At 43.3% G+C, this 25134-nt stretch overlaps 1 protein-coding gene across 1 annotated transcript in view; it reads left to right on the top strand.

Annotated features, from left to right (window-relative positions):
- Positions 1 to 25134, top strand: part of LOC112107634 (collagen alpha-3(VI) chain) — a 112797-nt gene that overhangs the window by 33480 nt on the left and 54183 nt on the right. Inside the window, exons 5-14 of the mRNA XM_026653993.2 lie at positions 4695 to 5297; positions 8827 to 9423; positions 10391 to 10957; positions 12726 to 13343; positions 14680 to 15279; positions 15964 to 16572; positions 18667 to 19266; positions 21526 to 21872; positions 22595 to 22673; positions 24336 to 24481. Of these exons, the coding sequence (XP_026509778.1) occupies positions 4695 to 5297; positions 8827 to 9423; positions 10391 to 10957; positions 12726 to 13343; positions 14680 to 15279; positions 15964 to 16572; positions 18667 to 19266; positions 21526 to 21872; positions 22595 to 22673; positions 24336 to 24481 (4766 nt within the window). The remainder of the gene's footprint in view (positions 1 to 4694; positions 5298 to 8826; positions 9424 to 10390; positions 10958 to 12725; positions 13344 to 14679; positions 15280 to 15963; positions 16573 to 18666; positions 19267 to 21525; positions 21873 to 22594; positions 22674 to 24335; positions 24482 to 25134) is intronic.

Genomic DNA, 25134 nt, shown 5'->3' with positions numbered 1-25134 from the left:
TATTACTCAGCAGCATTAACGGGGTTATTGAAACATAATTCATGAATATATCCGGTAACATGTCCCTGAAATGAAACAAACCTGTGCTGGAGTTAATATTTAACATATGAATTTTATGGAACATGCAGGTAATTAGGATCCCATGGTACTGTCATTTTATAATTGCTTTAATTAAGTTAAATTCAGTAATATATGGTTACCATAATAGACATGAAGTGCCATATTTTCAAAGGCCCCTGTGATGAGTGAGTCTTCCAAAATGTTCATGCATCCATTCAGCCACCACTCCTCCCTGAGTACATGAAGATATCCATTTGTGCACGCCATTACCCAAGTGATAGACATAAGAAATCCTTTCTGGATCTAAAGGCCAGTATGGACTATGGTACATTTTGTATGGTTCACCCACCGCGTAGGCATTTGAAAACTGCATCCCAAAATGTTTCAATCAGTTACATTTTGAACTATATTATATCATTGGAGTTGTATGGGTGTAGCCAAGGGCAGAATTTGGCCCAATACCTTATCTTACTACATGGGCTCCATTCGTCCGTTGGTAAATGCCTGTAATTCTCACTCATGGTAGTTGTTTTATCTAACCATCTGGCCTGATTTCAAAATTTAATTGGGGCAGTTTGTTCTTGTTTAGCTAAAAGCGTCCATTCCAAAACCCACTAAAATCAAGCCCAAAGGACCCAGTTAATACCTCATCTGTGCATGGGGGGGCTTGCAGCTGGGGGATCTGAGCTTAGAACTTTTTTCCAGTTCTTCGATATTTATATTGGAAAGTTTTTTTTATACATTCTACTCAGAGACTGCTAAGAGTGTACATTTCAGTCCTTGCAATACCGCACGGGTTGTAGTTCATTCAGTTTCTACTTGTATATTTTCTATTTACAGCACCGCTCATTAGAAGAAGTATCAGCCTAAAACATTATACAACAACTAGAATATATGTGTGTCTAAATATATGGAGAGAGAGGGAGAGACTGGAATTTTCAAAAGTGCCTATGTGAGTTAGGCCCTGAAATTCAATGGGAGTTGGGCACTTAATTCCCATTTGTGCCTTTGAAATTTTGCCCACAATGTACAGATTGAATGTTATACAGATCAGTGTGAGCTATAAGGAATCATTCCTGCAAGATGCTAAACACCCCCGTGAAGCACTGAGGCCCAGATCTCATAGGTAGCTAGGCCCCTAACTCCCACAGTTGAGGGAGCCCTTTGGAGGAGTGCTCAGCATTTTTCAGAGTCACGTCCTAATGGCCTGATGCAAAGCCCATTGAAATCAGGGGGAGTGTTTCCATTGGCTTCAGTGGTCCCTGGATCAGACTTTAAGGGTATGTCTTCACTACCGGCCGGATCGGCGGACAGCGATCGATCCAGCGGGGATCGATTTATCGTGTCTAGTCTAGACGCGATAAATTGATCCCTGAGCGCTCTTCCATCGACTCCTGTACTCCAGTTCGGTGAAGTGAAGACACCACGGTAAGTAGATCTAAGTACGTCGACTTCAGCTACATTATTCACGTAGCTGCCATTGCATAACTTAGATCGACCCCCCCCCCCAAGTGTAGACCAGGCCTAAGAGTCTAACCTCCCCTAAATTATCTGGAAGAAATGGTTTTGTCTTAATCTTGTCCATTGAAAGTGGCACTGTGGTGAAGTGTTGTTGGGGTTTTTTTGTGTGTGTGTGTGGAGGGAGGTTGGTTGTAGTTCCTGCATTCCTGTTTTATGAGGAAATGTAGTGTATAATTTGACCATGGCAATAATTTATTAACAAAGACTTATGCCTTATTGGTCACTTTTGTGCCTGCCAAACTCTTTGGATGATTCACACTAACTTCTATATAAAGTTAAAAGAGGACCCAGGGCCCCCATGTTTGGATATCCAGCTGCTCACAAGCCCAGAGGTACTTTTTGGCATCTTTCTGGAGGACACAACTCAGTGTTTTAACAAGCCTTATTATTAAGCTGGCATCCTTCCCACATCCAAACCTCTGGCTTTGTGCCTGGCACCCCTCTCCAGTGGGAAACTGACGAGGAACAAAACTGGCTGCTGGAGGAACAAATATTGGAAGGGTTTGGAAACTATTCAAGGTTCTGGAAAGTGGCTGAGGTTAAACCACTAATGAATGGTATGTGAATAGCTTAACTTTGGCAGCTGATGTTAGTAACATCCTTTTTAAACTGGGAAGCCTAGGCAGTTAGAAATAGATTGTGACTTGGATTATCCACTGGCATAGATAGAGTAAGAACTCCTGCATCTAGGCTGACCAGATACCAAGTGTGAAAAATCGGGACAGGGGTTGGGGGGTAATAGGAGCCTATATAAGAAAAAGCCCCAAATATCGGGACTGTCCCTATAAAATCGGGACATCTGGTCACCCTACCTGCACCCCCCTAACTTTGGGCCCAGGGGCACAGGAATAAAGCTATTCGCCTGCTTGCTCCCATCTGGGAGTAGGTGGGAGGGTTGTGGGCAGAACCTTGGCTTTACCCTTTAATGTAGTACAAGTCATGCAGTCCTTAGTTAAGCAAAACTCCCACTGGAGTCTTTGAAATCACAGGGCTTGTGCTTGAGAAAGGACATAAGGCCAAACGCTAGTCTTATTCAAAGTCAGAATAAATGGGCAGGGGCTCGCTGACGGGCTCAAGGACTGCCATTTCCTCCCCCCACACTAATAGTCTAGAAGAGTTGCTACTACCACCCAGGAGCTGTAGTAGAGGCTATTACTTCTGTACTCCCACTACTCAGCAGTCTTGTACTACAAGTACAACATAGTCCGGAACCATTGGCCAAAGTTCCAGCGCATGCTGCCACAGACAGAACCCCGGCAACCTTTGCTGTATTGTGCGCATGGAGTACTGTATCGAATCCCTATAACAGCCTTCCCACAGCCTGCCTGCCAGTGCATCAACTCCACTGCTTTTTAGGCCTTCTGCTCCGGCACAGAGTCTGATCACAGCAATGGCCCTGATTACGGATTTTGCCCCATCAGAGCATCAAACTCCTAAGAGTATTTTAAGGTGGCACATTGCTTTTCACCAGCCAGACACATCACAGAGAGTATTGTAATATGTACTTTTCTTGTACCCTTCTTTCCTAGTTAGCCTAAAACATACAAAACAAGCTGGGGCAAGGTTTTCCAAAGTGACTCGTGATTTTGAATGTCTCTATTTTTGGGTGCTCAACTTGAGACCCCGTAGAGGAGTCTGGCGTCCGGCCTTTTGTGGAAAATCCAGCCATTAGAAGGCATCTTAAGTTGGGCACCTGAAATTAAAGCCCTCAAAATCACTAGTCACTTTTGAACATCTTGGCCACTGTGATTTAAAAAAAAAAAAAAAACTGGAAAAAATTCCTCCAGTGCTCCTGTATAAATTGCCTTTCACTGTCACCCGGAGAAGCCAAGAATTTGTAAAAAGAAGTGTCAGTTAAGGCTGAATGTGGAAATCGAAAAATACCTTCTCCTCATCCTATAATTGTTGATTTTCTTATTATGGCTTCTAGGGTAATATTGTTGAAAGTTAAATGAAGATTGTGCAATATTCACATGCACAAATGATGCAATTTTTTATGATAGTGTCTACATATCATCATATTTTATCATAATGCCTATTAACCATGTTAATATTTATTTATCTAGTGCCTATATTTTCTGTGTTAAATATAATGGCGTTTTGATTCCAGTATGGCACAACCAACTTTTTTTCTAATTACCAGCCTTTCAGACTCAACTGGGGATTTGAAAATCCAGTTGTGTTCTTTCTACTTCTTACATCAACATCCCTAAAAAGATTTGGCAGTTAAAAATTAGTCAAGCCAGAATAGAATGCAGCGCACTTTTCCATAGCTGGGCTGGCTGTGTTGAGCGAAGAACAGTAATAACTTGTTTTATTAGTTAAGGAAACAGACAGGACATGAAGACACACAGGGAACAGGTATGTGGAATAAGTGGGAACTGTTCTTTACTTAATTGCTTTTGTGAGCATAACTATTTTGAGACACATGGGACTAGATGATGTAAATTAGCATGCCTCCACTGAAGCCAATAGGAATACACCAGTTTATGTTCTAGCCCAGTGGTTCTCAAACTTGGGCTGCCGCTTGTTCAGGGAAAGCCTCTGGCGGGCCGGGCTGGTTTGTTTACCTGCCGCGTCCGCAGGTTCGGCCGATCACGGCTCCCACTGGTCGCGGTTCGCCGCTTCAGGCCAATGGGGGCTGCGGGAAGCAGTGTGGGCCGAGGGACGTGCTGGCTGTCCTTCCTGCAGCCCCTAGTTTGAGAACCACTGTTCTAGCCCATTGAAGACCATGAAGATTTTTCATTTGTGTGTGTTTTTTCTGTGCTAGAATACATTTTGCAATTTTATTATGATTAGCTTTTGACATTTTCTAACTTTTCCCCATGATTTAGAAAGAGACATTGTTATAATAAATCATATTATAGTGGAATTCAATGCAATCCCACATTAGAAAATGGGGAAATGTTCTGAAAGGAAGCACTTTAAAAGGGAAGGAAGTGAAGTTCATGACACAAAACCAAAGTATCCATAAGAGGCATGTAAAACTACAGTAACACTTACTTCAAGCAAACAAGAAGTCATATAGCCCGTTCAATTGTTGATGTTGCATTAATAAGCATTGTTGATTGAGCACTTCCACTGACAATATATCTGTATATTGTTAATTGCAGTTGTTGAAGTGAACAAGAAGGACATAGTCTTCCTGATAGATGGCACAACTGCATTGGGAACTAGCCAGTTTGGTGCAATCCGTGATTTCATTATCAGAATCATCCAAAGGCTGGAAATTGGACCAGACCTTATCCAAGTAGCTGTGGCACAATATGCAAATACTGTAAAACCAGAGTTCAATTTTAGTGCCAGTCAGAATAAAAAAGATGTCACCGGTACCATTAGGAAATTGAAGTCAATGGGTGGTACGACACTCAATACAGGTTCGGCATTGGACTTTGTTAGGAAAAACTTCTTCACCAGTTCTGCAGGGTACAGGAGTGACGAAGGTGTTCTGCCCATGCTGGTGCTCATTACTGGTGGTAAGTCCACAGATGACGTTGCCCAACCAGCAGCAGAGATTAAAAGGAATGGAATTGTGGTTCTCACCATCGGGTCCAGAAATGCAGATCAGTCGGAACTTCAAGCAATTGCCCAGGAAGCAAACTTGGCATTCACTTCAACTGCCTTCAGTAGTGAAGCTATGTATGGCATTCTCCCTGAAGTGCTGACACCTATAAAAACACTCTCTGGAGAAGTAGTTATTCAAGAAATACCACAAGGTAACCATACACATTTATCAAAGGAGATGTAGCTGACATAGTTCTCAATTCTTATTTTATACCTAGTAGAGATGAATGAATCATCCATAATGGACATTTAGTTCAGTTAAATATTGCCTCTTTTCCATTTGCAAAATGTTCATGAACAGGTTGTTAAATTCTTTAATGCATTTGTTACTTGAGGTTTTTCATTAATGTATTTGTAAATTTGCCCCCCTCCCCATGCTATTCTGGTTAATTACATAAGTCACGGGGTATTGTTTCTGATCTCCAATGAGATGATTTGTGTTACTAACCACCACAGAGCAAATTTTGAATATTGCAATCAAATATACAATTTGAAATTTGCTTTCAATGGATATTCAATCGATCGTGCAAGCTTAAAAATTCTATTTGAAAGTATTGTACGTGTGATGATAAAGCTGGACCATTCATACGTTCAGAGAAAGTGAACCAGACAAGTTTGTGAACATTGATGACTTCTAATTCACTTTCAAATTCAAATTTGAAATTCAAATTTGCAGAAAAATTTCTCATTATCTACCCACCTATAAAACTGAGTATAAAACTAGTCTAGAATTGATTGTGTCCATTTAGAGTGTGACCCAAAGCCCATTGAAGTCAATGGTTTCTTTCCATTGACTTCTGTAGGCTTTGGATTAGACCCTTACACAGTAACCTGAGTAATGGCATCTGAACCAGTTTCCCATGTATTTCAATAGATGACTTATGTGCCTAAAGATTTTGTACTAAGGTTCTCCTAAGGATTTTTCACCAGTAGACAAGTGTGAGGCTGGATTCTTATAATAAGATACAGAGGATCATGTTCTAAACTCTCATTTCAGTCCCATGTCATGAAAACATTAGACAAATAAGGCCCCCCTTCAGTTCCCATTAAGGTCACTAGAGAGATTCCCATTGACTTAAGTGAAATTGGATCAGGACTGTATCACTTTCTAGTTTCTCCAAGTTACTAAAATGATAACCCAGGGTGCAGAGAAACTGTATGGTTTTAAGAATCCTTTCAAAACGCAATGACTGCTCCCTACGCAGAGATGACATTTTACAAATCAGTTTGCCTGCACTGGTCCTTAATTAAGATGAATATCACGGAAAAAGAATCTATCATTTAACAAGCTTTTTCAAAATATGTTTCCTGCTAATACAGTTTCGCATGGCTACATGTCAACCCTGACATTTTTATTTCAAAATGCCAAGTAAAAATGTCCGGAGACTTTTTGTTCTTTAAAACTTATACATGTTGCTTCCTTCTTTGTCTCTCTGTCTCTGTCATAAACATAGTCATAAAGAAACACTGTATGGAAGTAAATGTTCCCTTGCAACAGCCCATTACAAATATTACTACTGAGTATGACACTGCAATAGATTATCTGAGGATATTAGTTCGCATCAAGGCTTTGAATGGTGACCACAGATGAGAACAGAGAAGAGCAACTTAATCTATATGATTTGGCAGAAATAATTTCATTACAAAGGGACCAATTTTGCCCTTTTGATTTTTAATGCCCTGTTACTAGGGCCCTATAGAAAGAACCTGAGATAGATAAATGGATAGACCTCTCTAATGTTCAAGTTTAAAGACATAAACCTTACCCTTGACAAAAGAACCTTCAGAATAGAGGAACGTAGCTACATACATGCCTATATATGTATGTGGAGTTGGCATCCATGTGATCAATTGGAGAGGCATGCTATAAATTGCATAGGCAAGTGATAAATGTGTTGCATTCCTATGCAGTTTATCTCAGACATAGGACCATGTTTCCAGCCCCTTAATCTATCTCCCGGGGACTTCCCCTAACATTTCAAACCCCTCAGCAGCTTCAAACACCTGACTTAGTTTTTTAAATCAACCTACAAGAGAAAAGTTCACTCCTGCATCCCCTAAAAGTGGAATTTCCCCCCAAACTGATCCCAGGTAGAGGCCCAGATTTGTTCCGGAAGCAATGGCAGTTTTTCAGAATGTAGAAATAATAGGAGTACTTGTGGCACCTTAGAGACTAACAAATTTATTAGAGCATAAGCTTTCGTGGGCTACAACCCACTTCTGTTATTTTTGCGGATACAGACTAACACGGCTGCTACTCTGAAACCTTTCAGAATGTAGGGATGTTATGATTTTAAGTCTGATATCACAGGACCTTTAAGGACTAGAAGCGGGAATGGAAAAGGGAGATTCCAAGGGTGAAATCCCAACCCTATGGAAGTCAGTGGGAGCTTTGCCATTAACATCAATAGGGCCAGTATTTTACCCTAAGCTTCCCAGTGGGATTTAGCACTATCTCCTAACCCTATAAAGGGCTGAGATACTATTTTAAAGCTGTGACATTTTGGCTGAGATCCAGCAGTTTGCTGCACAACTCCAGAGCAAAAAGGCCCTAATGCTGATGTAGGGAGAATCCTCTAGTGGGACTGAGCTGGTGTTGTGGGTCTGATGCCACCTTCCTCTGTGTGGCAGGGGACCATGGCTGGGCCAGGTACTATGCAACATCAATACGAGAGGCCAGAATTTGGACCTAAGTAAGGAGTGCAGGATCAAGCAGTACGTCCCCAAAGAGGGAAGTTCCTGTCCGTCACTGATGGCAAAATGCAAATCTGCCATTCTGGACCTAGGGAGGGTGGAGATACACAGGCACCTTACATAGTCATCCCAGTACAGCCAGGAGAAACACCTACTTAAAAACACAACATACGGTGAAAGATATTTAAGGTGGCCACTCAAAATACCATCCAAAACCAGTTACTTAAGACAGGTGCTCTTCTACTGAAAGTTGTACTCCAGGGGCCATATTATGCTCTCTGCTACGCCAGGGCAAATCTGGAGTAACTCTACTAGAGCCCATGGAGTTACCTCAGATTTACACTGAGAGCAGAATATGGCTCACTATGCTTTGGGGGCAGTCGCTCGGAATGAGAGATTGTCTCATAAGGATGGTCTCTGGTACTGGTTTCACTATATTTGGCCATGATTCAGATCACAGTGTATTTTACATATTACCAAACTCATATTTTCTATAAGGTGTTAATAGGAGGCCCAAAGTTTTCATTAAATATAATCTCACTCACACCAGTGTAATGGAGACTAACTGCAGAGAGTCAGATTCTTCTCTGATGTACATTAGTGTTTCTCTATTGAAGTCAATGAAACCAGTTTACACCAGCTGAGGTACTGACCCAGAGTAGCTACAGAGTATGCAACCATTCTGATTGTCATTAGTAATAATATACATTTTCTACACAGCAGACAAGGACGAGGCTCCATTTCTAAATACGAGCCATTCAAATACTGTTTGCAGCCCAAGCCAAAAACAAAACATCCAATAACGTCACATAATGTTCTTGCTGTTACTCTCTTGGAAACTCTCTCTTCCCTTCACTTTCTCTCTCCCACTCCCCCCTTCTCTCTAACAAGGTATGCATGTGTGTACAGTACATACTGTATGCACACATGACAAATACTGGTATGTTTTCTATGATGTCTCACGTTATTTTCTGTGCTCCACTGCAGTTCAAAGCAAAAGGGATATCATCTTTCTTTTGGATGGATCACTCAACGTTGGAAATGCCTACTTCCCATTTGTACGCGACTTTGTTGTGAGCCTAGTTAACGGCCTTGATGTTGGAAATGACAATGTACACGTTGGCCTAGTACAGTTTAGTGATACTCCTACAACTGAATTCTTTTTAAACACATTCCCAAACAAGGCAGATATCATTACTCGCCTGAGGCAGTTGTTCCCTAAAGGGGGATCAGTGCTGAATACTGGCTCGGCACTAGACTTTGTCCTTACGAATCACTTCACTGAAGCTGGTGGGAGCAGAATAGATGAACAAGTTCCACAGGTCCTGGTCCTGCTTGTAGCAGGGCAGTCTGCTGATGCATTCATACAAGCGTCCAATGCATTAGCTCGGGCTGGAGTGCTGACGTTTTGTGTTGGAGTTAGAGATGCCGATAAGGCAGAACTTGAGCAGATGGCATTTAATCCAAGACTGGTGTATTTTATGGATGATTTCAGTTCTCTGGGAGCTTTACCACAGGAGTTAATTAGTCCTTTAACAACATATGTTAGTGGAGGTGTGGAAGAAGTTCCACTTACCCCTTCAGGTAATATCTACCTTTCTTCATGTTGACTGTATTAAGTTGGTCTTGTTTCTTTTGATTGTTTCCTTTGAATGATGCACAACTTCTTACTTGTCCAAGGCCCTGATCCAGCAAAGCATTAAGCCTGTGTTTAATTTTATGTGGGTAGATCCATTGACCCACTGAAGTCACCACTAACATGCTTAAAGTTCAGCAACTGCTCAAGTGCTTTGCTGAATCAGCACTGAAATGGAGATCAGAATGGGTCTATGACCACCATACCAAATATCCTGCCCAATTGTTCCCATAGCCTTTGTATCCCTACCACTTGGGATGCATTAGTGCCTACGATAGGTGTTTGTATGGACCAACTCACACGTAGGGAGTGGTTACTGCTCCCCACAAAAAATGAAAAGGAGAGATTAATATAGTGGAGAACAGCATAGATCAACCAAAGAAAAAGCAAACCCCCAACATAAAAGGCTAGAGTTGACCCTCAGTTGCAACTCCACTGAAATCAATGGGCTGGTACGGGTGTAGAGGAGGACAGAATTTATTCCTGATAGTGAGTTAAAAGTTAATGAAAGTCTCTGATATTATCTCCAAAAATATTTGTGTCAGGTTTAAAGTTAACCTGATATATATAAATATTTTCCCCAGAGTTCTTTTATTGTGGCTCCATTCAGAAGGGGCTATTAAAAAGATTAAGATTATTTAGTTTGGAAATGCGAAAATTAAGAGGAATTTAACAAATAGATAACAGATTTTCCACTTTGCTTTGGAAAGTCAATGAAATTAAAAAGTGACCAAAGGGAAATAGGTAAAGTATCCCTTTTCATTTAGTTAGATACTTTCATTTAGATACTCTAGTTAATGAAAATCACTCAATCGTTTTAAATATCAAAATCCAGCTCCTTAAAAGTAAAGTTTCCATGATGACCCATAAAAAGGTTTTAACATCTTGTTTTCTTTTTCTTTCTATTTGTTCTAGTGAGTAAGCAAGACATTTTATTCATGATTGATGGCTCATCCAACCTAGTTGGGCAGTTCCCTCTTGTCCGGGACTTTGTGCACAAAATTATTTCTCAGCTCAATGTGAAGCCGGATGCCATCCGAGTCTCTGTGGCTCAGTACAGCGACAACGTCCAGGTGGAGTTCACCTTTGACCAATTCCCATCCAAGCAGGAAATACTCCAGAAAGTGAAACGAATGAAGATAAAAACGGGGAGACAACTGAACATGGGGGCTGCACTGGATTATGCAGTGAGGAATCTGTTTGTGAAGAGAGCTGGAAGCAGGATTGAAGAAGGCGTTCCTCAGTTCTTGGTTCTGCTTTCTGCTGGGAGATCTACTGATAACGTGGAACAACCAGCAGAGGCCCTGAAAGCAATTGGTGTTGTCGTTTTTATTATCGCAGCCAAGAATGCCGATATCACAGAACTAGAAAGGATAGTTTATGCTCCACAGTTCATTCTAAAAGTCGATTCCCTTCCTAGAATTGGAGACATACAACCACAGATAGTGAACTTATTGCAAACCATAGAAATTCAACGACCAGGTATGGAAAGCCACCATTTCTTTTGTTTTTATAACATTGAAACATGTATCAAATTTGTTTCAGGGGACTAAAAAAAATGTTGCAAAATGATCGTTGTAAATTAGAACGAAACACACACGAAACAATGGATCCTGGGCCTGATCCAAAGCTCACTGAAACTGGTGGAAAGTCTCCCATTGATTTCAGTACATTTTGGCTCAGGCCCAATATGGTTGAGGTTTAAAATAATGATGTAGCAAGTGGTAGTCTACGTTGGTTTTCCTTCATTCAAGCGCTAATCCAGTAAAGCACTTCAGTGCATGCTTTCCTTTAGGACAAACAGTCTCATTGAAGTAAAAGCGCCTATCTTATGGTTTATGATTTATATTATAAAGTATAATCTGCAGGCCACAAGAGAGACTGCAGCCCCATTGTGCTAAGCACTGTGCAAAGATGGTGTCATAGACAGTCTCTTCTCTGAAGAGCTTACAGCATGAGTAGCTTTAAGTGCTTTGCTGGATTAGGAGCAAATTAGGGCCAGGTTGTCTCTAGTTCTCTTCCAAACTGATTTTGTTCTTCTTGAAAGTGGTGTGGGGAAAGAGGAACATGGCATCATCGACAATCCAGTGCATAAATCTATGGCTTGCCATCCTAGATTCATTTCTCTAAATTTCTTCTTGAATGAAACATGAACGGCTTTTATATTTTGCACCCAGATATCAACCAGTAAATTAAATGCTATTGAATCAGTTGCCATTATAACCGGAGGAAATTAAAATGGCAGAACTAGAATAAAGGATAACAAAAGGGTAACAATTCAATTATCAAAATTCTAAACAGCATGGTACCATAGAGACATCATCTGTGAACACATATGCCTTTTTTTGTGAAACATCCCTGCTTTGCCAGCAAAGACGATGGGTATTATGGGCTCCTACCAGCAGATGGAGACAGGGAAAATGCAACATACTTAACATAAAGCCTCCATAAAGGTTCTAGCCAAATGAACCTTATCCGGTCTTTGACAGGCAGTGACTGTTTACTGGTTGGCCTGAACCAGGGTGTTGAAGTTTGGTGTGAGTTTGTTCGGTAGTAGAACTGATCAAATTTTTTTAGCTTTTAGAACTGTTCCACTACTTTTATCACAAAAATGATTGAACATTTTTCATTTTTATTTCAGTTCACTTCTTTATTTTGCTGGCTTGAGCCAGTTGAAATATTGTCACAAAAATATTTTCACCATTGTCCAATCAGCAGTGGAATTTGTGTGTGTGTGTGTGTGTGTGTGTGTGTGTGTGTGTGCAGCATTACTTATTTCTAGGTTAGAATGCTCCCCGGGGACGTTTTTTTCCCCTATGTCTCTCCTCCATCTTGCACCCCTCTCTAGGGCACTCTATGTGGAGTAGTCAACTGGTGCTAATGTGTTCCACTCCCTAGAGACCCTTGATCGCTTTGGGAGAAAATGCCCCCTGATTACATACTCCATTTGTCTTCCCTTGCTGAAGGCTGATGCCTCCACTAGTATAGAGCCCCCTCCAGACTAAGTAGGTATCACCCAGCACATGATGTCACATGGTTTTCATTGGATTTCCATCCATCTGTCCATTAGTCAAGAGCATTTGACTGCCTGGGTAAAGGTAAACTATAAAGAAACAGGATCAGCATCTGTGATACATGACCTAAGATCCCAAGCGTTTCCTCTCTCTGCAAATCATTTTATACAGAGCATGTCTACTTTACACCGAGAATCTGACTTATCTTCCCCTTCCCTCATTGTCTCCAAAAACAGCTGACGAAAGTGAGAAGAAGGATGTGGTGTTTGTGATTGATGGCTCAGATGGTGCCAGAAGTGGTTTCCCTGCACTGAGGGCCTTTGTGCAAAGAGTGGTCGAGAGCCTGGATGTCAGTCCTGACAGGGTCCGTGTTGCCGTGGTGCAATACAGCAACATCATACAACCCGAGTTCCTTCTGAACGCCTACACTGATAAAGCAGATGTGATCAGTGCCATCCGGGGCCTGTCCATTATGGGAGGGGCTCCTCTTAATACGGGTGCAGCCCTGGACTATGTCCTAAAGAATGTGTTCACCAGCCCAACTGGCAGCAGGATAGCTGAAGGTGTCCCTCAGCTATTGATTCTCCTGACGTCTGGTAAATCAAGAGATGATGTGAGAAGGCCCTCGGTGGCCCTGAAGACTGGTGGCATGGTGCCATTAGGCATTGGAATTGGAAATGCCGATATCACGGAGCTGCAGACCATCTCGTACGTTCCAGACTTTGCTGTTGCAATCCCCGACTTCAATCAACTGGATACTGTACAGCAGGTCATCTCAGACAGAGTCACTCGGCTCACCAGGGAACAAATTGAAGGGCTAGTCCCGGAGTTTGAATTGACAACACCCAGTCCAGGTGAGAAGGTGTTTTTTGGCTGTTGTGTCTGCAGAGCAATGCTCATACGAGTAAGATTCAGAGACAAAAAACTGATGTTTAAATAACATTATGGTTGTGACGCAAAGAGGGAAAGGCAAGGCATTCATAATTAAGGCTCCAAAACCAACCTCATCTCCCTGCGGATTTATCCTCTATTTGCTCGCTTGTACCCGGGTTTGCAAGGATCTGTGTAATTCCTGCCAGTCATTCAAATACATCTATAGGCCCTGTGGTCCATGCAGGCAGACTGCTATGTCTACACAGTCCACTGAAGTCAATGCAGGCTCTGGACCATAGTGTTACAGTGAATAAATGGGGTGATATATTAATTAATAACTTAGTGACCAGGCAATTTCTGCCCCCGCTTCCCCAAAAGAAAACTAGATCATTTAGTTAAGAAACTGACATTTTCATGTAAATTCATGTAGATTTTTCCGACATTTATAATTCAGGCACAGAACTTTGCTCTGACCTGAAACCGGGTAGAAAAGCTCATCATCAGGAAGCAAACCTTCCTCTTGGGAATAACAGCAACGGGGAAAACAACTCTCAGATGGCAAGTGTAGCGCAATCTAGTGATGCAAAAGAGAGGGCGGTGTCACTGAACTCACTTTCTCAATGTCTAGTCTGCCCTGTGTAAGGGGTAGCATGGGGCTGCGCCTCTCTGGGAAAAGACCAGAGAAGGACCTGGTGCTCAGAGATAATTCTCACGTTTACTGCCTCATGTGTGTGGCAAGCTAGTCTGGCCAGTGAATAGGGGGGAGGTGTGGAGCCAGGGCTCCTCTGACTTCCTGCCTTCTCAGCCCCCTCCCTGGCCTTCACTCAGAGGACTCAGATCAGGAGAGCAACCCTTACTCCACCCCACATGGCCAGAGTAGCAATCTGAGCAGGGAAGCAAAGGGGCTTTAATGCTTCTGTTCCCTGACACAGCCAAGAGAGAGGGCTGACAGGCTCCCCTCTGTGCACTAAATGACAAATCGTGATCCCTATTTTTTTTAATTAGTGGCTGTATCGAAGTGAGATTGTGAGAGTGCGGGACAGAAGGTGGCTTGCAGGGTCTAGCCTCACTTGGATTCCGAATGTTGTAAGTCAGAGTTGTGTATGAGGACTGCAGGCTAGATTTCCACACTATTTAATCTTACACGTCAATTTCATTGGACAGCTAATTTCAGCACGGTGCTGCTCGCTGATGACCCCGAAAACGATGATGTGTAATTGCACATCTGCGGGTGCCTTAAACTTTTGCCCTTTAGATCATTTACCAATGCAACTCTTGGGCATACGTGCATCATCTGAACTCTTTCTCTTTTGACAGTGAGCAGCAAGAAGGATGTTGTGTTTCTCATTGATGGCTCCCAATATGTTACCTCTGAGTTCAATCTCATCCGTGGTCTGATCGAACGGATGGTGAACTCCCTGGATGTGGGTTTCGATGCCACCCGGGTTGCTGTGGTCCAGTTCAGTGATGACTCCAGGGTCGACTTTCTTCTCAATGCTCACTCCAGCAAAGACGAAGTGCTGAGTGCTGTGAGAAAATTAAGGCCCAAATTTGGCCAAAGAGTTAATGTAGGAGCTGCCCTGGAGTATGTATCGAAAAATATCTTTACAAGAACTTCTGGAAGTCGCATAGAGGAAGGTGTCCCTCAGTTTTTAATACTGCTCTATTCCCGCAAGTCTGGTGATGACATAGAGGACCCTGCCCTCCAAATCAAACTAGCTGGAGTCGCACCTTTGAGTATCGCAAAGAATGTGGATCCTGAGGAGCTGACAAAGATTTCTCTCAGCCCTGAGTATATATTCTCAGTGAGAAACTTCCAGGAACTACCCAGCCTAGAGCAGAAGTTGCTGACCCCTATTAGAACGCTGACTTCAGACCAGATACAAAGTCTCCTGGGAGACATAATAGTCCCTCCGGGTAAGATTGTCTGATCACCCAGTGCCTTTGTGTTGCTGTTAATGTAGCTATTGCTGAAAGTGCAAATAACTTTCCATTTTTTCCCTGCCAACAAATGATTTCCCCCTGAAAAACAAATACAGCACATTCGCACTGTCAGGAGAATGGAGATTCATTAGCGATTTCATGGAGATATCAAGGGCTAAGGTTTTCTGGGCAAAAGCTGCATTGCTTACCTTGTCTGCAGCCCTTTGAAGAGTTTTCTAGTTAAAATGAGCATAAATCTGGGGCCAAAATGAGGTTAGGAACATTTAAGGAAATGAATGCATAAAAAGTAGAAGTCAGAGTGCAGGAGAGTAGGATTTGGGGTGATATATATTTATAATTTTGGATGTAAATTTAAACTGACAGGTAAAGCCAAAAAGAGGCAAACAAAAAACACCGCCCCCCCAAAAGAAACCAACTCCAATTCCCATGCCTAAAGGGTGGCTTTTCGCTTTAATAGATAGCACATTTTAGCATTCCCCCTTAAAAACAAAGCATATGTGCTATATTTATCAGGTGAATGGAGCTTCATCAGAGATCCCATGAGTTGGGTCATCCTTGGGAAGAGATTGCTCAGAAACCGTACAGCAAAGCTCAAGCAAAGGAGGTTTTTCCTGTCAGTAATTTTCCTCTCTCCTTGACGTTTTTGTTCTCCTGCAGATTTGGACGGCGATAAGAAGGACGTCATCTTCCTCATCGACAGCTCTGACGGCGTCAGGGCCGACGGTCTTGCACACATTCGGGATTTCATCATCAGAATTGTTCAGCAGCTGGATGTTGGGCCAAACAAAGTGAGAATTGGTGTGGCCCAATTCAGCAATACTGTATTCGAGGAGTTCCTTTTAAAACAACACAAGACCAAAGATGCTGTTCTGCAAGCCATACGCCGCCTGAGGCTAAAAGGAGGGTCCCCACTGAACGTTGGCAACGCGCTGGACTATGTTGTGAAGAATTACTTCATTAGGTCTGCAGGGAGCAGAATAGAAGACGGGGTCCCCCAGCATTTAGTCCTCCTCCTTGGAGGGAGGTCCCAGGATGATGTGACTAGACCTTCTGCTTTGATTGCATCCACTGGGGTTAAAATCCTGGGTGTAGGAGCAAGGAATGCAGACGGCACTCAGTTGCAGAGAATTACCAATGATCCTCGACTTGCATTCATAATCAGAGATTTTACAGCACTCCCAACCATTGAAAAGAGATTCATCAAATCATTTGAAGAACCTCAAGAGCCTACACTTGCACCTCCTCCAATTCCAATTCCAATTCCTGGTCAGTCTTTTATTCATGTTGGTATACACTGGGGGGAACCTTCGGGATGCAGCATGGGATAAAATTCTCATAATTTGTAAAGCTGTTCAGAATTAATGTATTTTAGTCCTTATTCCTTTGCTTGCATTGCACTAAAGAATACTCGCCGAAAGGGCCTTGCAGAACTTGGAAAATGGTAGAATTTAGAACGTGAATAAGACGGAAATATGTCCCTCATAAAAATAAATAACATATTATATAGCTTAACATTTGGGTGGGGTGGGTCCATGCTCTGAGGTGGCACTGAGCATTCTGTCTCTTAGGGGCATGGCTGGCTGGCTCTTGCTCACATGCTCAGGGTCTAACTGATCGCTGTAAGGGGTTTGGGAAGGAATTTTCCCTCAGGTCAGATTGGCAGTGACTTTGGGGGGGTTTCCGCCTTCCTCTGCAGCGTGTGGTCACTTGCAGGTCACTTGCCAGGATTATCTGGGTATGTCTCACTTAATCATTTCCCTGACATTGTGGGGGCCTCGGGCACTGGTGCCCCTCAGTCCCTCTTGTTCTCTGCCTGTGGCACATAGAGTCTAGCCTCCTGTGGGCTGTCGTACTTTGGTCTCATTTCGGTTGTTGAGTTTAGTATGTGGGTGCTGGGTGGTGGTGTTGGCCTATGATACACAGGAGGTCAGACTAGATGATCTGGGGGTCCTCTCGGGCCTTAAACTCCATGACTCTATTATGAATATGATGTTTTATGGACCCTTTCTTCTGAGCGGTCACAAAACTGCTCGTGTCGCTGAAGAAACATAAAGATGAGATGGAAGTGATAGTGAAACATGACATTACTTCACATGGGACCTGCTCCAAAGTCCATTGAAGTCAGTGGAAAGATTTCCATAGACTTCCAAGAGCCTTAGATCAGGACTATATTTAGGAGTTCTCCTAGCCTTAAAATAGAACCAGGCATTTTGCTAAAATAATAGAGGTTTTGCACTTAGATTTGGCATTTGGAATTCTGTTCTCTGCCTTTCCCCACCCCCAATCTATCCTGTTCTCTGCACTGGCTTCACCCTGGTGCTTGCATGTTGTGTGTGAATCACTGTTTTTATCATTTGCTTGCTCAGCATTTTCCTCGTTTGATTTTTCACTGGCACCCAGTAATGAATTACACCCAATGGTACCCTAATCTGGAATCTTGATGGACAAACCTCTTAATGTTTGGTTCTGATGAGCCCATAATCTTTGGGTGCTCCTCCAAAGCTTTTGAAATACAGTCACTCCTTTTCTCCATGTAACCATGGTTGTCTCTTTCAATTACCCTAACTGTGCCCTTTGTACTCTCGGCATATAATCTGTCACCCTAAATGGTTGCCTCAAACCTAAGCATATTGATTCTCTTCTCCTTCCTGTCGCTATGGTCTCTTTTCTCCCAAGAGGTCATCTCTGGTTGATATTTTGCCACATCCAAAATGTGGTCTCAATAGATCTTGCAGAACCTGCTTTGCTGGCTGGTTTCTTCAAATCTCACATTTCAGAGGGCTTTCCTAGTTCATTGGTGCTTTAGGACATTTTCTCCAGCACGGACTGACTGATTTGGCTATGGATTTAGCAGGCTAGCAGCACAGGTGCAGAGCAGGGGCAGGGAGATTTTTGGACCTCAGGTGCTAATATGAATCCCCAAAAAGGTGAGGTGTGAGCTGGGGTTTGTGTCAGTTTGTATAGTCCGGCCAAGATTTTAAAAAGTGACTTGTGAATTTGGGTGCTAGCAAAAGAAGAGACATCTTAAAGGGGCCCGACTTTCTGAAAATGCAACGGCCACCTGCTCACTGAACGTCAGGTTCCTTTAAGATTGGCCATCCAAAAAAGGAGGCAGCCATTCACTTTTGAATGGCTTGGTCTTCACTGACTCAGTCACTCATTCTGAATCAGCCATAGTCTTACTGCTCATCTTATTTTCCAAGGCAAGACATGTTTCTCAATGAAATGCAGAATTATTTCTATGTGCAGCACGCAGCCTTTGCCGACAATTTAAGAATGGTCTATTTTCCTCTAGGGTTTGAGACAATATTCTGGGTGCCACAAAGCATTTAATACCCACCTTCTTTTTAACTGTTTCAGATGGTAAAAAGGAAGTCGACATCGTGTTTTTGCTGGACAGCTCCATCAATTTAGGGAGAGAGAACTTCCAGCAGGTTATCCAATTTGTATATTCCATAATTGATGCTCTCTATTCAGATGATAAATCCATTAAAGTGGGATTGGCCCAGTACAACTCTGATGTGACTGATGAATTCTTTCTCAAGGACTATACCACCAAAGACCAGATCTTGAGTGCTATCAACAGAGTAGCCTACAAAGGAGGCAGAGTGGCTAATACTGGAGAAGGCATCAGACACATCCAGGCAAAGCACTTTGTGAAAGAGGCTGGTGGCAGGGGGGAGGACAGGGTCCCTCAAGTTGCTTTTATTGTGACAGGAGGCAAACCTTTGGATGACGGACAGACAGCGGCATTGGCACTGGCAAACGCAGGTGTCAAGGTGTTTGCTGTTGGTGTGAAAAACATTGACCTGGATGAAGTGAGCAAGCTGTCCAGTGATAGTGCCACTGCTTTCAGAGTGGCAACGGCCCAGGAACTGTCAGAACTGAATGAACAAGTGTTGATTACTCTTGATGCTGTTATGGAAGAGCAACTGTGTCCAGGAGTGAGTGAAGCCAGAGGTAAGTGCCATTGTTGTAAAAATATTATTTCCATGTATAGTTCTCCTCTTGGAGCACTTTGTTTGCTTTAAACAGACGCCTCCAATAGCATCCTTGTATTCCTGTTCCCGTGCTTTCTTAAGCCTGGATCTTGCAAATTCTAGTGACTGGGCTCAGCCCTAGACTATAAACCCTTCCCTAGATGGTAAGCTCTTCAGCACAAAAACCTTCCTATCCATCCGTGGAGCACCTAGAACATGGGGTGGGGGGGTGGTACTGCAATATATGTCAAACAACAATCATTCTAAGATGACAAACACTAGCATAGAATCATAGGGCTAGAAGGGACCTCAGGAGGTCATCTAGTCCAACCCCCCTGCTCAAAGTAGGACAAATCCCCAGAGAGATTTTTGCCCCAGATCCCTAAATGGCCCCCTCAAAGATTGAACTCACAACAAGCAGGCCAATGCTCAAACCACTGAGCTATCCCTCCCCCCCATAGAATCATAGGACTAGAAGGGACCTCGAGAGGTCATCTAGTCCAGTCCCCTGCACTCAGGGTTGATTGATCATGTGTTGACAATGATAGTATCTCCACCTCAAACAAAATAGTTACTAAATGATCTAATGCTGCCCTGTGGATTTAAGTGTTATCTGATCTGACTGGCCCCTTTGTACTGACTTAGTTAGTTTTCATGACCAAAGGCTTACTAACTGATAAACTCAAAACTGACTGCCCAAGATTAGTATGCATGTTATACCAGTGAATTCCAGCTTGACCTCACCTCACCATGGATTTTGCCTTTAGATCAGAACTGGGTATAACTATATATATATTGGAGGATTAAGGATTGTGGGGAGAAGAGTAGTGAGATTTACCCCTTTTGTCAAGGTCTGCCCTGAACTTTCAGGGCACATTGTCATATTGTAGGATCTGTTTCATTGGTCCATCCTCAGAGAGTGATGGGCTTTGTTTGGCTCTAGACAGCCACAAAAGAAAGTACTATCCAACTAGTGGGTCATTCTGTAGATAGCCCACGTCACATGATGCTGGCTCCTCCTCATTTCCAGCTCACTGCATGGCTGCAGATGTGCCAAGATGCATACAGAAGCAGCTGGCAATAAGGAGGGTGATCCAGACTGGTAGGGCTCCAGTGGATGGACTGGGAAGGGAGCTGAGACTGCGTGATGATCTCTCTGTTAAGATGTGGTCCCCGCTGGGGAAAAGTTAGACATGCCCATGATACAGATAACAATAACATTTTGCACTCATCATTGCATCTTTCATCGAAGGATTGCAAAACACTTCACAGAGATCAATTACGGCTCACAACATTCCTGTGAAGTCGATAAGTACAGATGGAGCTAGCAGAGTCTATCTGCCATGCCAAATGATACAAAAGTGTTTGGCCACTAAACCGTGAATAGAACCCAGGAGTCCTGGCTCCCAATGCCCTGCTTAAACCACTAGACTTTTTGCATCTCATATTAAATCTTTGTACTAGTTCTCTCCTAAAATAATGCAAGACTTGTAATTCTGTGCAAATCAAGATAAAATGAAACTCCAGTTTTTGGCCGCAAATAGTAGCAAATGAAAGGAGAAAACGCTTGCCCACTATTAAAGGATGGACAAGCTTTCACAGAGGCAAAACAAGGCATTTCTCCATGCAGTCTAGGACACATTTATTTCTTAGCGGATTCATTTCCTATTTGTTTTTGAATAGATGAAGTCGAATTCTAAACAATAGCTACACTGAGAAAAACATAGGCCTTTCCCCAATATAACCACTTTTTATTCATTGTTATTATTATAAGTAGTAGCTAGGGCTCCAAACCAGGATCAGGGCCTCATTGTACTTGCCACTGTCATTTGGACAACTAGCACAAAGATTGTCGCTTGCCCAAAGAGCTCACAGTCTAGGATTCAGATAATATTCAACAGATGAATAAGCGGTGACTCAATTAAAAAAAAATAAACAGAGTTCTGTACCTGCTCTGTTCTGAAGCAATCATTGCAGAATCATAGAATTACAGAATATTAGGGTTGGAAGAGACCTTGGGAGGTCATCTAGTCCAACCCCCTGCTCAAAGCAGCACCAACACCAACTAAATCATCCCAGCCAGGGCTTTGTCAAGCCGGGCCTTAAAAACCTCTAAGGATGGAGATTCCAGCACCACCCTAGATAACCCATTCCAGTGCTTCACCACCCTCCTAGTGAAATAACTTCCCCCCACCACTTACTCTGTGTCTGAATGAGTCTACACATTTTTCCTCCCCAGAATGCAAACTGGATGTGATACTTGGGTTTGATGTCTCGGATGTTGGACCAGGGCAAAATATATTTAATTCTCAGAGAGCATTGGAGTCCAAGGTAGAGATCATTCTGAACAGAATTACCCAGATGCAGAGGATCAGCTGTACTGGCAACCAGCAGCCGACTGTGCGAGTGGCAATCATGGCGCAAACACGCACCGGAGTCGTTGAAGCCTTTGACTTTTCCGAGTACCAGCCGGAATTGTTTGAGAAGTTCCAAGACATACGCAACCGTGGTCCATATGTTCTGACAGCACAGACGCTGAGCTCTTACCAGAGCAAATTTAGAACAGCTCCTGCCAACAACGTGAAAGTAAGTCTGGGTTCTCCTCTCATTCTAGAGGTTTTTCGATGTGCTTTGAAACAGAAACACATTGGGCAAGATTCTCTACTGGCTTAAACAAGCACAGCTCCAGAGAAGTGAACTTAGCTCTGCCAGTTTACACCAGGTAGGAAATTGCCCCACTGAAATGTTGAGAGCATGAAAGATTTCCTGACACTGAAAAGCAAAGATCCCTAGATGTCTGGGTTTTTCCCCATTATTTCTTTACTTGGAATATTGCTGTATATATATTAGTTTAATTGATGCAGGGAAATTAATAAACAAAGCATCCTTGTTAGAGCATCTTAACCGTATTGTCTTGCTGCACTTAAGTGGCATTTTAAAATATATTGTAAGGCACAACACTGTGGAGTGTCACTCCGGCTAATGTTTGTGAATACCAATTGGGGCCATTTACTGAGCTGTAGCTATTACTAACTGGAAAATGTACATCTGAGTAACATGATCGGGCACGTCAAGCCAAAAATCCATATGTGAAGGCCAGGAGGAACCAGTAGGATCTGACCTCAGACGAAATGTGCACCTGAGGAAAGTATGTTATTGCAAGATCGGCTCTGAATATTGTGGTGTAAATTCCATTGAAGGCAATGGAACTAAGCAAAATTGACACAAGCTGAGAATCTGGCCAAACATTTCACTGTATGTGGCGGTGTTTCACAATTGAGGCCTGACTTGAATTTTTTCCTTCCCAGGTGGTAATTCACCTAACCGATGGTATAGATGGTGGGATGGCTCAGCTGGAGGCTGCGTCAGCCGCGCTGCAAAGAGAAGGTATTCAATCACTTTTCATTTTGCTTCATTTTGCCCCGGGCTTCTCATAAAAGAGGTGCACCCAGCTTTTGGATGAATGGTGAGGTCAGTATTAAGCTGAATTCGCACACGCTTGCTGTTTTTAATCCTCTTCCCCTTTGAATAATGCTATGGCGGCGTTACTCTGACGGAGACTCTGTGCGTGGTATATCGCGGGCGGAGGCAAGCCCATGCGGACAGACTCAGATCTAAATCTGAACGTCTCAGGGCAGGTCTACACTACCCGCCTGAATCGGCGGGTAGAAATCGACCTTTCGGGGATCGATTTATCGCCTCCCGTCAGGACGCGACAATCGATCCCCGAATCGACGCTCTTACTCCACCAGCGAAGGTGGGAGTAAGCGCCGTCGACTGCAAGCCGCAGAGGTCGATTTTGCCGCCGTCCCTACAGCGGGGTAAGTCGGCTGCGATACGTCGAATTCAGCTACGCTATTCGCGTAGCTGAATTTGCGTATCTGAAATCGACCCCCCCGTGTAGTGAAGATGTAGCCTCAGAGTCTGGGGCACAGGGGTGGAGTTCAATCCAGGATCCACACAGCTCTGACTCAGTTTACATTAACTGATAGCTTGTGACCTGTGACGGCAGAGGATTCCCGGGATGCTGATCTGTTTCATCCAAAGTGATGGCAGCGCAGGATGGGAAATGGAATCCTTCTGGTACAGAGCAGGTCCAGCATTGGCAATGGCAGTGCAAGCCCCGCCCTGCGCTGCTGATAGGGTCTGAAGGGACCAGCTATAGGAATGAGATGGGAGTTCAGCGTCCACGCTCATTCACGGGCCGATTCTGCAAGCCCTCCATACACGGAACTCCCATTGGCTGCAGGGCAAGTTCCAGAGGCAAAGGGCTGGCAGGACTGGATCCACTGCCTTTGCTCTTTCCACCTAGGATTATACACGAGCTAGATTGTATTGTTAAGCAGCAACCCTGCACTGCCACTGGAGACATTCTGCCTCCTAGTGCACTGTGGGCAGTACAAACTGCTACACCCCTTTAGAGAGTGCAGCATAGGCCCTGCACGCTCTCACAGCTGACCATGGTGCTCTCTCCTTCCTGCCCCCTTCTGGGCACAGTGCTCCTAGCGGGAGCATCTTGGGACAGCCCGGAGCACAGAAGCTGCAAAGCTGACCCAATCTTCTGCAGCCCACACAAGAGCAAAGCAATTCCTCGCTCCCTCTCTACTGCACCACCCAGGTATGGGGCCAGCAGGAATCTAGCCCCATGAGGACAATTTTGCTCATCTGGCCACCTGCCCCCACTGGGCCGAGACCACTAAGTAGCTTTATAAGGACAAATGCCCAGCCACCAGGTGTTTCAGCCACTAAATGAAGCAAATTGGATTCAAGCTGGTGACCTAGAGGTGAAACACTGTGTGTGTAGCCCATCCACTACCTACTGGCACCTAAACATGATGACTTTCAAACCCAGAGAGAGGCAGATGGATCATTAATCCCTTGCATTATCCAGACCCCCTAAAATCATTCAAGTTAATGAACATGTGCCAATATTTTCTTTAGATTTCCAGTTAAGCAGACAGGAACAATCCATGCTTAGATTTTACAATATGCATGCTTCCAAGTGTTGCTGGCGCTTTCATAGAAATGCATTCTGTTCCAATCCTTCAGGTGTAAAGGCTCTCATCTTCGTGGGGCTGGAGAGAACACAAAATTTTGAGGATGTGATGCAGTTAGAGTTTGGACGTGGGTTCACGTATAACAGGCCTCTCAGAGTAAATCTGCTGGATTTAGATTTCGAGCTGGCAGAACAACTTGTAAGTAACTTTGAGCTAACAGCTTGTATAGAGCAGAAACTTTACAAACACTTACAAATCCTCCCTCCATGGAGCTCTGCTGATTTACACGAGCTGTGGATCTAGCCCTATAAACTCATTTGTGTATTTTTGTAGATGCTGCAGTGAATAAAATTAAATCCTGACTTTCTTGTGTGAACTGGTGCTGCTCTATTGATTTCAGAGGAGCTATGCCAGTTTATACCACCTGAGGATTCAACCCCGTACTCCAGATGCGATGCCACAGAACGGGACTATTATTTCCCTGTTCCAAGAAGTTAGGCCTCTCTATATGCCATTTGCATTAGTCTTGCTGCTTTATCGCACTACAAACTTGTGGCTACGTTGCTCTCACTTGTGTCACCATGAAATCTCTTTAGCAATGCTGCTTTCTAGGTTTCTTCCTCTGCGTGGATAGCTGTCTTTCACTAATATTTCTGATAATGAACTAGCTTGCACTTTTATTATTTTACACCCATGTATGTAGTCTCTCTAGGGCTCTTTGCAATAATTTTCTATCTTCATTGGCATTTGCAGTTGCTCCCAGTTTAGTATCTGCTGCCAGTTTTATAACCTTCCTCGTCCAGATCATTAATCAAAATATTAAATAAGACCAGATTTCACACTAATCCTTG

Source organism: Terrapene carolina, unplaced genomic scaffold (assembly GCF_002925995.2).
Source record: "Terrapene carolina triunguis isolate 2854851 unplaced genomic scaffold, T_m_triunguis-2.0 Scaffold175, whole genome shotgun sequence".
In the NCBI taxonomy this organism is placed as follows: domain Eukaryota; kingdom Metazoa; phylum Chordata; order Testudines; family Emydidae; genus Terrapene; species Terrapene triunguis.
Note: the sequence above shows the minus strand (reverse complement) of the source record. Positions and strands in the feature narration are given on the sequence as shown.